Below are 14,943 nucleotides of genomic sequence, written 5' to 3'. Positions count from 1 at the left end.
GCAGGAAAAGGCACTCAGCATGCTGCAGGTCCAGTCTGGCTCGGACAGGGCACCTCTGCAAGAAAACACTGTGATTACTCTGGATTACTACTAGGCAAAACTAGTTTACTTATGAGTTGTGCTGAGGTCCTTTAGAAGTCAGTCAAAGGCTTTATTATGCTAAGATTAGTAGCTCATGAGTAATCTCTACTAGAACAATTCATTCTCACTAGGCTGTTGAAATTTGCTGTACCTGAGCCACATGGACTGGTTTTTAAAACCAAAGAAATCTGTGAAAACAGCGTATTTCTGGCATAAAGGTCAGAAAAAGGCCTGTCGTGGTCCGTGACAATGTCGTTTTGGAAGGGTGACACCGGCTGTATTATAAATGTAGGATTTGCTGTTATGTGAAGGTGCTTGTGTATTTTATCAAGCGTATGCATGTGTTCATGGGAGAGGATTTTGTTGCTCTAACACACGTTTCAGTTACAGACACAAAATGTTGTGCTTTTGGTTCATTTAGAGAATACACATTTCAGCTCTCAGAGGCACCCTTATGATAAGGCATCAGCACAGACAGTGCTAATGAGACTGCAAATCAACTGAAGAAAAAATCATTTTAAGCTTTCCAGTTTTATAATAGATAACAGGAGATGGGATTTCTTTTCAATATTCATAAGAGCTCCTCTCAAAATGAAAAAAAATCAGCCTGATTTAGCTTTTTTCCAGGTTGTAGGGGGGGTAACTGCTGTTCCTTCACAGAGGATGTTGCATACGGAGAACCGAGTGCCCTGACAGCCTGTTCCTGGCCATCCTTGCTCATGGAGTGAGGGGTGAGAAAGGAAACCAGGAGCCATTCTGAGCTGGTGCTTCCCAAAGTCATTTCCCTTTCATTCAGGCATGGGGTATTTTTCTCCTCCAGTACCTGCCATTCCCTATTGAAAACAAAGATGTCAACCAGTCTGTCTGTAGCAGCATATTGCTGTGCTAGAGCCTTGTGTGAAAGCAATCCACGTTTCCCTTTTCCTTGGTTTTAGGTACTGGTTTACAGCTGTTCATGACCAGAAGAACAGCCTGGCACAGGCAAACCCAACACAATACTTCCACTGGGTTTTTCAAGAGAGGTAATACTTCACCGTAGCTCTGGATTTTACGAGATTAGTTTAGATTATAAGTGACTTCTCCTTGTGCCTCAGTAGTTGGACAATAAGGGTAATGTTTGCTTGCCTTGAGAGCTACAGAGGAGCTACAGTATTCCCATGAGTATCAGCCTTGTTCTGAGGAAGGCAAGGCTTCCCTGGAAATGTGGTACCATTTCAAGTGGGGACTCCAGGGAGAAGTCTGCTGGCAGCCTTTTCATCTTCCCTGCACCCCGGCTCATGAATAAACATAGGAAAAGAGGGAGCTGGATGAAAAGCAGCTAGGACCCTTGTTGCTGCAGAGCTGTAGGTCTTCCCAGGCATTAGCTATAATTGGCTCCTCTCTTTCTGGGCTATCCAGTGTTTTAGCTGGAGTCTCAGTGTCTCCGCGAAGGGAGGCAGAGCAGCCCATAGCACCACGTGCTAAAGCAGCTCTGGCTGATTTTAGGTCACATCAAGAGCAAATCAGAGGGAACAGGCAGCCTCTGTGAGAGAGCTCTGCTCCCTCTCCTGCCTCAACTCCAGACATCAGCCTGCTTGTGATCTGGCTTCAAGACGCTTGAATCTGTTTGAATCCCACTGTTGTCTGTATTCTAACATGTACCCCACTTCGAAACTGTGTCACCAGCACAGGGCTATCACGGCTGAGGTTCGAAACCAGAACCTGCATCCAGATGTGCAATGATCTTAAATAGCTTGTCAGGTTAACTTGCAAGAAAATCTCTTGCTAGGCAGTAGTCACTACTAGCAATTACCAAGCTTTTATCTGTAGCTGTCAATGCACTGTGAAAAGTGGCTGTTATTCCCATTTTATAGCAGAAACAGCTGTTCTAGGGATGTCTGAATAAATTTAATGCAGAAATTGCATGCCTAAAAGGTGTTCTAGAAAATCCCATCATTGTCACATGACTGATTTTATTCAGTGCACCCAGGAATTGAGCAGATCTGCGGTTGTGCTGTGCTTCTCTTCTTGTTTGTTTTAATGCAGTAGTTTTTGGATTGAAGTTTGCATTTTACCCCCCTTCTGGGGCAGAGGAGAAGCTGAAATGAGGCTCTCATGATTTTCTTTTTGAGGCAAACTTTGAGGTAGGAATTTATTTGAAACTTCTCGAGGTTTAATTTGGTTTTGTGATCTAGAGATGCTGAAGTCACATTTGTGAAATCCAATTAGGCTCCAGCCCTGGCAGGGACACGTGACATAAGGCACATACATCCATCTGACTCTGTCCTTCCCTGCTCTTAAAGCCTTCAGTCTCCACGCCAGAGCTGTGCTTCTTATCTCAGGTATTTGGGATTACTGCAGACTCGATTCACCTGCTTGGGAGTTGTCACGGCTGCAGGCTTTCCCTTGGAAACATGGCAGATGGCAGGGAAAAGGCATCTGACACCCACTTCTCTCTAGGGGAGTGATCAGAACCAGGCAGGGCAAGAGGAGAGCTACAGATATTGGCATCAATACCAGTAACAACTACTGAATGCAGTTACTACAAGAAGAGATCGCAGGCTGTGCTGCTTAGTTTTAACAAGGAATTGCAGACACTTCTGTGCATGTCTCTACTCAGTTAACCTTTCTGCCTGGAGCTGGAGTTTGTCAGTACATTTACAGAGCAAATGTGGGTTGTTTTTTTGTTTTTGGATTGAGGCCTTTCCACTACAATAAGCTAAAAGTTGTCAGAGCAAGAGCTTACTTGGTCATGCTCCTTCCTTAGGAACCAGCTCTCATGCATTGTGGATCCAAGGAGATGATGATGCACCTGATTTCATGCTCTCCCTTCACCCCCAGCTGTGGAGTCTCTTGGCTTGCCTTTCCCTTCTGGCAATGGCAGAAAAAGAAACTAGATACTTCTACTTGGAGAGCAGGGATTTCCCTCAGTCACATCAGAAAGCAAATTGCTCATTACCCCGTGTGCTGCTCACCTCTGGGTGATAAATGTCCCTTGCCTGGAGGAGTCCTCTTGTGGCACCCACTTCTGCCGAAGGAAAACATCATTCCTGATGGCTAACAAGTTTTCTTATAAGAGGAGATCCTTATTTTTATGAATGTGGTGCAGTTACTACAGGCTTTTCCTTCACTTTCCTGAAAACTGTATTCACTTCTAAGCACCTGTTAATTTGTATATACATAACAGTCAGGACAAGCAATAACAAACCTGGACTGAAACAGACTGCAGAGTTTTGTAGCAAACAACATCTAAGCACAGCAGTAAACCAAACTTTTCCATCATCTTCAGTCAGCCACAGGACACTCCTGTTAGTGTACGTTTACTATTGATCTGATTTTTGTGTTCTGTATTATCCACTGTGTGAATCTACATGGTTATTGGAACACCAAAGCCTATATTACATGCTGCTTCAGCATCTAAAATCTGAATGGGTTAAGCACATACACAGAGAGTTTAGGCTCAAGTGACTAGACTACATTCCCAAAGATGAGAAATGAATGAGATAAATTGCATTTACACATTTCCTCTAATAACAAAATGATTCCTTTTGGTTCCATCTTGCAAATAGCCACATAACAAGACAGTCATACTTTAGCACTGTTGGCATACTATTTCCTGTTCCTCTGCATCTTCATTGTTTACAACACTTTTGTATTTAATTTGAAGGAATAATATGATCTGAGCATGACAGGCAGCTTTCTTAATGGGCTTCTCTGCTCCTGCTCATGCCATGACATCAATTATGTACACTTGTCTTTGACTCGGAATGTGTAACCCCCATGGTGATTAATTACAGTATCGAACATCAGGATCCCAAGTGGCACAGACTGGAGATTAAAAAACACAATTCAGGCTGCTGCTTGGGGGCTGACAGCTTCACCACCCCTGGAGAGCTCAGTGCTCTTGGGTTTCTCAGGCCATTGGGGTTGGAAACAAACAGTGATGCATTACCAGCCTTTGGAGTAAAAATGAAAAGATTAGAAGGAACCCCAAACCTTGGCATTTCCTAAGATCCTTTCCCTTCCCATATCAGTGTTATTGTTATATTTTTATTTTAGGCCACAAACATATTTTCATTTCTTTTTCCATATCAATGCTATATTTTAATGAGTTCTCTTCATGGTCAAGAGTTCTTGATGATAGTAATAATTGGGACATAGAGAAATACTGACTGCTTAATAGCATCGTATAGTTGCAGTTCAGTATGTCTGTTCATCAATGTCCTTCATAACTTGAAGAATATAACTTATCTATGCTTTAGAAAAGATGTTGGACTAAATTCTGTGAGTCTTGAGCACCATTGTACCTTCTAAATAGATCATCATCCTTTCTGCTATGCTGAGAATAGGTGAACCTAGCAGATAGATATACTCTAATGCAAGCAAATATCCTGGACAGTAGTTAGCTCTACAGGTATTTAAGCTTAGCTAATGCTGGAAGTTGTAAATGGAGATCTGTGTCATATACATCAGACCAAACATGGCCTTATGGCTTCAGGGACAGAATCTGCAGGGGACACACTAACCTCCCGTAAGTGGGAACAGGAGGGAGAAAGGTGTTTTTTTTTCATCTACTCTCTTTATATGAAAAGCTTTACTTTGGGTTTGACTCTGATACTGTACCATGGGGACAGAATCGGTATTGGTTATTAGATTTCAACTTCCCCTCCTCGTATTTGGAGACATGAGGCTTGATTTGTAACAGATTCTGGCACATTCCATTTATTTCAACTCTATGACTTGATGATGAACGATACAAAACTCATTGCAGCTTTGTGGGAAGAGAATTCCATATCATTATCTTGTAATAAAATAACTTATATTAAAAGACTGTTATGAAACATCAACCTATTAAATCCATGGCAACACCAGTCACTGTTTGGGGGAAAAATTCTAGAATGAGCAATAAATAATCAAGCCATCAAAAAATATGAACAGAATTTGGATGGTACAACTTGTGGGATGGCTGGTATTTTTAGTATTACATGAAGACAATCCCCAGGGAAAGGCAAAGCTGGTTACAGAGGACAAAGGTTAGGCTTTATTCCTTAGTATTTGATTTTTGGTATGGTATCACTGCAAGCAGTAAGGGGAAAGATTTGCTAAGGTATTTAGGTACCTAAACATGCCTAGCAGCATTTATAGCAGCACCTAAGTAGGTTAGGTGCCTAATTCCCATTAACTGCATCAGTATGTTTAAGCTGCTAAACATCTTTGCAAAGCTGGCCCCGGTGCTGGAGCTGACAGGTGACTGTACGAGCTGCTGGGCTGTGCTTGTTTGCTGCACATGAAGCTCAAGCTGATGCTCCTTGGATCAAGGGGTACAGATGGTACCCACAGAAGTGAACAGCAGCTCCTGAGCTGCTGTAAGTTTTGCTCCTTAAGTCAGAGCCATACAAAAGTCACCCAGAGCAACACTTGCAAAAAAAGACCACAGAGTTGTGGTGCATGGTTTGGAGTAAGCATTAATGTTTCTGACTCAGTTTCTTGAGCCGAGTGTCAAGAATCCCATCAGTTCCCAGACAAGTCAACATTTCACAGGCCAAGTCACAACAGCGTTCCTTGAGCTTCAGGAGAGCCTTTCCCACTAGGCAGGGCACTCCCGCACAGCCTGGCCTGTTCCACAACCACAACTGTTTGTCTTAAAGGATTTTCCCTGCCTTAGCTCAATGTCGAGAGACACCCTCCTCTGTGTCAGGAACAGACTTAAAGAAATAACCAAACTGTTTCAGGTTCATAAAGCAGCCAGTCACAAGAAGCATTTAAATAGATGGTAAAAGTTACCTGGGATACATCAACCTGAGTTAAACACTTTACTTGACTGAGCCTGTCTCTCTGGCTTGTGAGGTTTATCTTCCACAGCAAAACAGACATGTGAAACTGTGCTCTCCCGCAGTGGGTGCTTGAGGTAACTCCAACTCCGCTTCCTCTGAGGAGCAGATAACACCACCCAGTAGATAAGAGTCCACAAAGCAAATATTTTCTGAACAAAACCACCTAAACCAGTAAGTTACAGGAATTGCCCCTATTTTATTGTAGTTCTTATTCCTTAATTTACAGTAGAGACTAAAGCTTCCAACTGATTCCTAGGTGGAATACCATTAGCTTCTGTTCCTTAAACTACAACTGTAGGGAGTGTAAATAAAGTAGGTGAGGCTCCACAGAGTCCTGCACAGGAATTGTAACAAGTCTGATTTGCTTTTTCTCTTCCTTTAGAAGTTGGGTTTTAGTAATTCTGAAAACTTTTGTTAGAGCAGGAAAAGTGGGATTTGTTCTCTCTCTCCTTGGCCAACTGTTGGAGTTCTGCCATGTTGCATGCCTACAACAGCTCTACAAAGTAAGCACAAGGTGATTCAGTAACATGCATAGCCCAGGTAGATGAAATGACTTATACTGTTTAATTACATAAGAGTAAAGTACCTTCTATCACTGAAATCTGTACACAAGAGACTTCCACCACCACCATTTCTGAGGCTAAAGAGGAACTGTAGTTTGCATCAGTTATGGTTTTAAAGGGGACGGTATTAAACAAGGCTTTCTAGGCAAAGGCCAAGTGGGCTCATCCTTTGAGAATAAGACTACTTGGAATTACAATGAAATTCTCTGTGCAGAGCCTGGCACTACCACAAACCCATGGGAGTCCTCAAAGGTTCCAGATGAAACTGGTGTCAGAGCAGGTTTAGTGCTGTAAGGTTGTGTCCAAGGTGGTCCTTGCTGTGCATTACACCAACTGCTGGTGTTTCATCCCTCCACCCTGAGGTTTTTATATCTATTTACCTAAAAGCTGTATCTTTTCTACGTTCACAGTAGAAAACCACAGTGCAGGCACTGCAGGACAGTGTGGCTGTGCACTCGCCAGCACATATGCCTGGCCACCCTGTGAGTGTTTAAGCAATGTTTATGGAAAGGCCACTCATATATGTGTGCTTATATTTATCTGATGGCGTTGACAAAAGGATCATCTAATTTACTGAGGCACTGAGTAGTGTTACAAGGAAGTTATTTAGCACCTGTGAAGCCGAGTATCTAATACGCCTGTGTAGGTATTTGTGTGAAGCTATTTGCTCTGATGGGAGAATGTACCATTTAAAATTTACTGGAATATCTGCAGTATTCAGAGGGCAGTGTGGTGCAAGTATTCACCTAAAGATTAACACCACTGTGTAGCAGAACAGTGTTTTTCACAATGTCACCTTTAAATAGAAAAATAAATAGAGGCACAAGAATAATTTATGGCCCTGTGGCCATTTCCTTATGAAGCTGTAGTTTCATTATTTTAAAGGATATAACGTGCACTTTCATTTCTTTTCCACTTATGTTTTTATTATTATGGAATAAAAATAGAGAGTCATTGTTTACAGCGTTGCGTATTTTGACAACTGCTCTTTACAAATTCTAAGTTATCCTAGAACCATTGTTTCAATATACACAGTTCATCTTAATCAAAATAATTTCACAAACAATTTCACAGAAAGGAAGAGACCAGGGGAGATAAGAGAGAAATAACCTAGGAAACAAGTATGCCAGCGTACGAAAATAGATTGGAACATTTGGAGATTGTAGGTATGAAAATGTAGTCTCGATAACAGAGAATCTGAATTAGTGGATTATCTGAAGAGGTAATTGCTTACTGGAGGAGAAGCCAGATAGAAGCTGAGATCTATTTCTAACGTCTTCAATTTCTAGGCAAATTTATGAGGGAGAGGGAGAAATAGTCTCCAAGTTTCTCTCTGTGGGTGGAGGCAGCAAGCAGAGCAGGCAGCGTGCCAGTGCAGCGTCTCGGTTTCTCCCCTTCTCGTGCACAGCAGGCTGAGCACTGCACGCTCCAAGCCAGAGATCATCACCAGCTCCCCGGGAAGGGCAAGCGCAACGGGCATAGGTGTCTGTCCTCCTCCAGCTCACCCAACACAAGGACTGCTTTGAATTGCTCTCTGTAAAGTCTCTGCTCATGCAGCCTGCCTGATCCATGACATCTGTCTCCAAATAGCTTCTCCTGTTTGAAGCACCCTGATAGCTGTCACAAAGCCACCAGCGCAATAAATCAAGGCTGTGAGGGTCGAGTGGAGATTCAAACCTCTCAATTGGAAAACTGGAATCTATATGCAGTCTGGATATCATGGATATATGAGCTCCAAGTGCCTGTCATGAAGCATCCAAACTACTACAGCTACAGAAAATATCACAAGGAATTCCAAACCTTAAATATCCTCTATGGGCGACGAGTCTGTGCCATTTTCAGGAGAGGGATTTAAATAAAAATGCTTCTAGAGTGTCCAACCCCTGAAACTGGAGCACGTGCTCTGTCCCTTCAGATTGTGTTCTGCAGGAACACAAAGGAAGCTGTGAAGCATGTAGGAGCCAGTGGAGCAAAATATGGCTAAAGCATTTATGTGTTATTGCTACGAGGAGTTTTCTTAGAAATACAGGTTACTGTGGGTCTGCTGAGCAAGCTCTTCTTCCTAATCCACACCACCTGTGTAGATTCATGGATAATTTGGTTCTGACCTAGTTAAAAGCACAAAACAAAATTTACCTAGTTGCTTATTCAATATATCATGACATTTACTTCCAGCTAAGCCTGCAAAAAACTCTTCGTGAGCTGCACTTTGTTCCTCCGGGAAGAACATTTGGAGATGTGCTCTCCAGCTCACAGGCCAAACTGCTGCGCTGCCATTCAAAGAAGAGACTTGACTTGGATTTAAGAGAAAAAAGGTGTATTATTTTTGATTCAAAAGGATCAACAGCTACAATGTGCCTGACTTGGCACAGCTCTGCACCGATAAGGACAGAGCATAGCATCGGCACCAGAACTGCAAATAAGTCAGGCCCTTCTATCCATTCCTCAGAGTAAAAGGACTTTTAAATCCAGTGCTGCAGCTGCTGAAGACAGACGTCAAAAACTGTGATTGCACAGCCTCATCCCTTGGTATTGGCCAGCACAGGTGACCTGGAGCACAGGAGTGTGCCTGAGCCTTTCCAGAGGGGTTCTCAAGTTCTTAAGTGTGGCAGATTGCAGCCTGTCCTCCTTCACACTGATACAATCCCATTATCCATCTCACACTGAAGATCAGAGATAGAGTTCTCCTTTGATGCGCTCATCAGTATGATGAGAAACTTCTGCAAAGTTTCAGATCTGTCTTTCATTCGTTAATCAACACCTACCATATGTATTATATACATACACACATATGTAAAGAGCCTCCAGAGAAACATAGCATACAGTCATATATTCGAGAGAGCTGACATCATACAATGAGCTGTGAATAATGAGATTTAAAATATCCTGTGCTACCGAGGTACAGTGAAACCTGCTCATTAGCTTGCACTAGCACCTCCCGTCATTTTCTTTATCCTCTTTAAATCATCACCAAGGCATACAAAATGATTTTGTTCTACTTAAAGACCAACTCTGAGGAGGTGACTGATTTCTGCTGATCCTGGAGGTGGTTTCACAGGTTTCATTGTACTTGAAACTTCACAGCTTCCACTGAAGTATTTGATGCATGGATGTATCGGTTTAGCAGAGTACAAAAGTAGAATAATTTTCATTCTTGCCTCATATTGTTGACAGAGTATGATGTCCTTTACCAAACTGTTTCTTTTTACTTGACAACTTATCAAAAACTCACTTTCTAAATCCCAACCACCAATCTTAAAAAGTACTTGTTTTGAAGGTCATCAGGGCTCCAATACTTGTAATAAATTGCTGAATTTCTATTACCAAAACTTATTCACAGGTTTCTTCCATAAAAATAAAGATTTTCAGTAGTTAAAGTATCTACATTACACTCACTAGCACTGGTTAACAAAATCCCACCACACCTCACCTTGCAGCTTTCAGTCAACCGTCAGCTGGAATCCACCATGTGAAATTACAACCAATGGTCCCATCTTATCTCTCATATTGGTCAAAGCTGTAAAAATTTCACTTCAGGTCAAGGGAGTTAATGCCAACAGAGATGTCTTGAAAAGCCTGGATTGGGCCCCAAGGTCAGACCGATCCCTGCACACTGAACAGTGACAGATTAAGGGCTGAAGGGAGACGTCTGCGGTGCCTGCATCTTCTGTAGCACCCATCAATAAACCCACCTAAAAAAATGGCAGAACTTCCTCTGACTTGAAAGGGAGGAACATCATTGGGTACTATTACATTAGACTAGAAAGTACGCAGATTAGAGAGTGTGCATCTTCTCACTAGTGTACTGAAACTACACAAACTACTTTCTGTCAACAGGCGTCCTCAGCTCTTGGACCTGGGCAACTCTCTTATTCCATCGTCATCATCCTCAGAGCAAAGCAAGCTTAGCGCGCTTGTTACGGGATGGATCCATGATGTTGTCTGTGTCACGTGGCTAAAAAGAAACAAGAAATGCTATTAGCAACCCAAAAGAGGTTTATCGATTTCAAAGCAAGAAATACGAGATGGAGTCTGGAGTTGTCATGGTCATTACAACACTTTCAAATACAGAATCCTCTTTTTCTTGCTAACTATGAGATTTTTACAAACAAGACAGAGTCTTCTGGGTGCTAGAACCTGGACCAAAGATCCCATCACCCAATACATTAAAGGCAATGCTTTTGTAAGAGACTCCAGATACGGACTGTTGATACTTCCTGATAATTAATGAAGCTGTAAACAATGAACCCAGCAACACTGTACAGCCCAGACTAGCAAAGTCTTACAAAACTCCAGGTATTAACATTGCCATCATACCAGTTAAAGCCCGAGGCATAGTGGTCAAGAGGAAGTTGACCAAATGTGAAATCACATCATAGAAATATGTTTGTTAAAACATGAATTAATATTCTGGCATCATTAAGTCCTTCCTGTTCTTGCAGAAACAGGTTGATGAATAAATGAGAAGAACGATGTTCTTTACATGTCCTCTAGACCAAATTCTGGACGTGCTTCCACAGTCTTTATGCACACAATAAAACGGAGCCAGTGATACTTTTTCTAAGACTTAAACCCTACATTTGATATGTAGTCTAAGCTGCTTTATAGTTTTTTGTAAACTTCTATATGAATGGCAAGAACCTGACCAAGGCTCAGTAAGGACAGATAAACTGAATAGGCTTACTGTTTGTGGGTGAGAACACTGCACACCTTATGGTTGGTAGTATGCACACTAGCCATACTGTGTGTGGGCAAGACACAGCCTCTTCTCCCTTCTGGAATAATGTGTTCTTGATAAAGGAAATAGCTTCTTTTCACTTAAAAAAACCTTGCTAATAAATTCACAGTTTTTATAGTCAAGTCAGTGCAAAGATGAATTTTGTAATATAAGTTCATTACAAGAACTAGCTGAAAAATATTGTACATATAATATAAACCATAAAAGAGCTCTTCTCACAACTTCTAACACAGAATGTACCTAAAGCCCATGCCTATACTCACCTTTCAGGTGCATTGGTTTAATTAAACATGAAGTGCCATGATGGAACAACACCAGATTTACCTTTTCAAGTGAAAACAGATTTTGTCTCTCTGTCTTCAGGAATGCTCACTTGAATATCTGATTATAGAAATGGATATGTTGAAGTAGGAAACTCAGTCAATGTTACGGGTATGGGGATCACTATTCCAGTCAACATGATCATGCTGTGATTTTATCTTGTATTCACACCTTTCATTTGAGTAGACTGAGCTCAGAGTAAGTTGGCTTTGATGAGGACAACAGTACTGTTCACCGAGAAGTAGGTACGATGCTAACATAAACCACATCTCCAGCTGATGAACAGATTAACCTACCTCTGAACTGGTAATTTTTTAATGAAGCCACTACTTCAATTTAAGCAACCCCTAAGCAGGGACCAAGCAAGAAAAACAAAACATGGAAGATAAAGGCCATATCCTCAGTTCTTATCCTTCAATAAAACTAAACACAAAAGCTCCAGTTTTGTGTAGAAACAATTAATAAGTGCTTTTTTTGGTCAGAGCAGCACCGGATGGACTCCATTCCTTCATATTACAAAACGTGCATCACTTTACCAGGGCTGTAGCGATCAGTTTCACAGAAGTATAGACAACCTGTAGCTACAGAATGTACAACGCAGCAGATACTGATCATTCTTTAGTACAGTAATAATTCCATTCTCAGAAAGTGAATGTACTATTTTTTACGAGCAATGACAGCAACTTTCCCTAAGTTTCCAATGTTTACTTTTAGAAAGCCAACATGAAGCATATGAAGAGTCCTTTTACAGTGCTTTATGAGAGATTTGTGAATAACATGTCTGATCAAGAACATGATTTCCATTATTCCACAACACAGTGAAACATTCATATTATATATATAATGAATATATTTCTATTTGTAAACATACAAAGGAAAATGGCTTAATATGGCTTAATACAGAAGATAGCACTCTAAATTAAAGTCCCAGCATGTGATTTCATTTATCAGCACGGAACACAGAACTCCTTCCAACACCTGTGGAATCATGGGAGCCGAATAAACTGGATTCCATCCATTCCAGCTCTGCCAATGCAAGATTTATTGCCTGCAGTACTATTCTAAGTGTTTATATTGTCTGCGTTTATCAAGCCATTTCTCAGCAATCCACTGCTGAATTTAAATAAGAACAAAATGATTTGTAAATTCTACTTTTTCCCATTTGGCTTCCCCACGTAGCATGACCTGCTGTGTACTTACATCCTTAGCTCTCTTTTCTTATGAGCATGTATCAACCCTGTGAAACGGGAGAAACTGCACAGGAGAAGAATTATGTGGAGAAGCATCCACAGGTCTTTAAATGTAACCAACTAAAAAATTCTTTGTTAAGTGTTTATTCTTCACAAGATTTTCCTCCTACATACGTCAGGACCAGGAGACACATGCGAGCATGCCTAACTTTCTGCTAACTGCTCTAAGAACTTGATTTTGGTCTCATACAAATTCAATGCAAAAATCGTCTAGCTCTTCAACAGTGCAGAACTGTGGCACTGAAATCAGGATTATGACTGTCTATATTCAATAGCATAACACTGGTAAAAAAGAACTGTTTTCATCCATTTTCAAAACACAAGGCCAAATTTTGCTCTAATGTCAATCTGCTCTAAATACTTCTGATGTGAACTCAGTTCTTTTAAACTTGCTCTAGACTTTATCCCTTGAATAATTCTACTAGGACAGTTTGTTTTAAACCCTTTGCCAAAATCCTTACTAGGAAAAGAACTCTTACAAATAAACTTGAAGTCCAGATACCATGTCTCACACTGTAGACAGACACACACAATACGCAGAAATTATTTAGGTACAGAATAAATGTATAACCTCTCCCCCACCCCCAATTTATTTTTAGCTCTCCAAAAGTGCTGTGGCTAAAGAGCTTTGACATAATCAGTCTGAAGAGATAATCCCAGATTTAATGGTTTGCAGAACATTCTTGTATTAGAAATACATCCTCTCCGATTCTCATGTGGGGGCCAGCAATAAAAGTGAATTCAAATCTACCTCTAGGTTTTGCTTAATTGATAAAACTGAATATTAAAGGAATATTTGGAAAGCCAGCATGACAAATCCTAAATGTAAGATGTTTTCCATTTGCAAATGTTCCTGTTCAAAAGATTGATTTCACATTTTCAGGGTAATTAACAATAATTAAAGATTTTTAGGTTTTCAAACAAGTCATTGCTATCGGAGGGCAGCCAAATTTATTGTTAGAAAACAGAAGCATTTGATCTGGAAATATGTCAGTAGCTTATTCCATCTTTTTAACATTAGTAAATTGCAGGACAAATTTTAGAGCTTGGAAAAACAAAACATGAGAACACAGGGATTTTTTTGGCAAAGAAATGCTGGTGAATTATTTAAAATACCATTATAATTAACCTCCTTATGATTCTTCTTTGCAAGGAAAATGCTTTCTTATAAAATGAGAACTTTGAGACAATCTTTTAAGAAGAGAAAAATTGAAAGAAAAACTAATGGAAAAAATGCCTGTACCTTTGTTAGATTTTGAGCATTATCAAGACATGCTTTTTACTAGGGCCAAGCTCTGGAGCCTTACGGGGAATCACGAAGAGTCTTGTAGGCAATACAACTGCTGTAGGTCACTGTGCACGATGCTGAGCTACAAAGCAGTCATGGGGTATTTGAAGTTGGGTTTTTCTCCCCCCTCTTAACATGCACTGACATTCATAACACCCAGCTGAATTTTCCCAGTGCACCAGGGTTACTTAGCTTTAAAAGGAGCAATCTTGTGCAACACCCATTTGCTTGACATCTGTTCAGGAGACAAGATGCAGCCTTAAACAATTAATTGGTCAAACTCTCATAATGACAAGGGACCGTTACTCATTAGAGGCCAGGCAGGATTTAGTTGTGCCTGAACCAAGAAAGCCAAATTCTGGCCTCGTATGAACCCTTTGCTTCTCTACCAACTTGAGCAGTATTGATGATGAAAGTGAAAGCAGGTCTCTGCTCATATGAAATAACACAAACCTCAAGGTTGCTATTTTCCTCCCTAAAAGAACATACCCCATAACCTAAATGCACAGTAGTAATTTTGCTATACTTTTCATCTTTCTTATCTTACTTTTGTATTTCCCAAACTTCACTATCCTTTAGAATGCAATAATGCTCAGCTAGAGTATTGATGCTTGAGGGAGGTTTTACTGATGTGTGCCCACCTGAAAACCCTTGCAAAGCCACTGTCACAGTGTGGTACTCCTGACAACTCTGAAAGCTTTACCCTTAGAGCTTTCACTGTTGTTACTGAAATAATCATTAAATAAATGCAGCAAATAGCACTGCTAGATGCAGATGCAGTGGGCTGGAAGGGGACATACTCTATATTATCCAGAAATATATTTCATATTTTTAGTTTTCAGACTTACACATGTATCTCAGTGGGAAACTCTGAAGTTAACTGTGACAG

General features: G+C 40.8%; 1 protein-coding gene across 1 annotated transcript in view; it reads right to left on the bottom strand.

Moving 5' to 3' along the window:
• Positions 1–10,300: 10,300 nt before the first annotated feature.
• The window catches only part of STXBP4 (syntaxin binding protein 4), a 61,525-nt gene continuing 56,882 nt past the window's right edge, over positions 10,301–14,943 (bottom strand). Inside the window, exon 22 of the mRNA XM_010013799.1 lies at positions 10,301–10,412. Coding sequence (XP_010012101.1) covers positions 10,301–10,412 — 112 coding nt within the window. The remainder of the gene's footprint in view (positions 10,413–14,943) is intronic.

This window comes from Nestor notabilis, unplaced genomic scaffold, assembly GCF_000696875.1.
Source record: "Nestor notabilis isolate BGI_N333 unplaced genomic scaffold, ASM69687v1 scaffold11294, whole genome shotgun sequence".
In the NCBI taxonomy this organism is placed as follows: Eukaryota; Metazoa; Chordata; class Aves; order Psittaciformes; family Psittacidae; genus Nestor; species Nestor notabilis.
The sequence above is the reverse complement of the archived record's forward strand: the minus strand, read 5'-3'. Positions and strand labels throughout refer to the sequence as shown.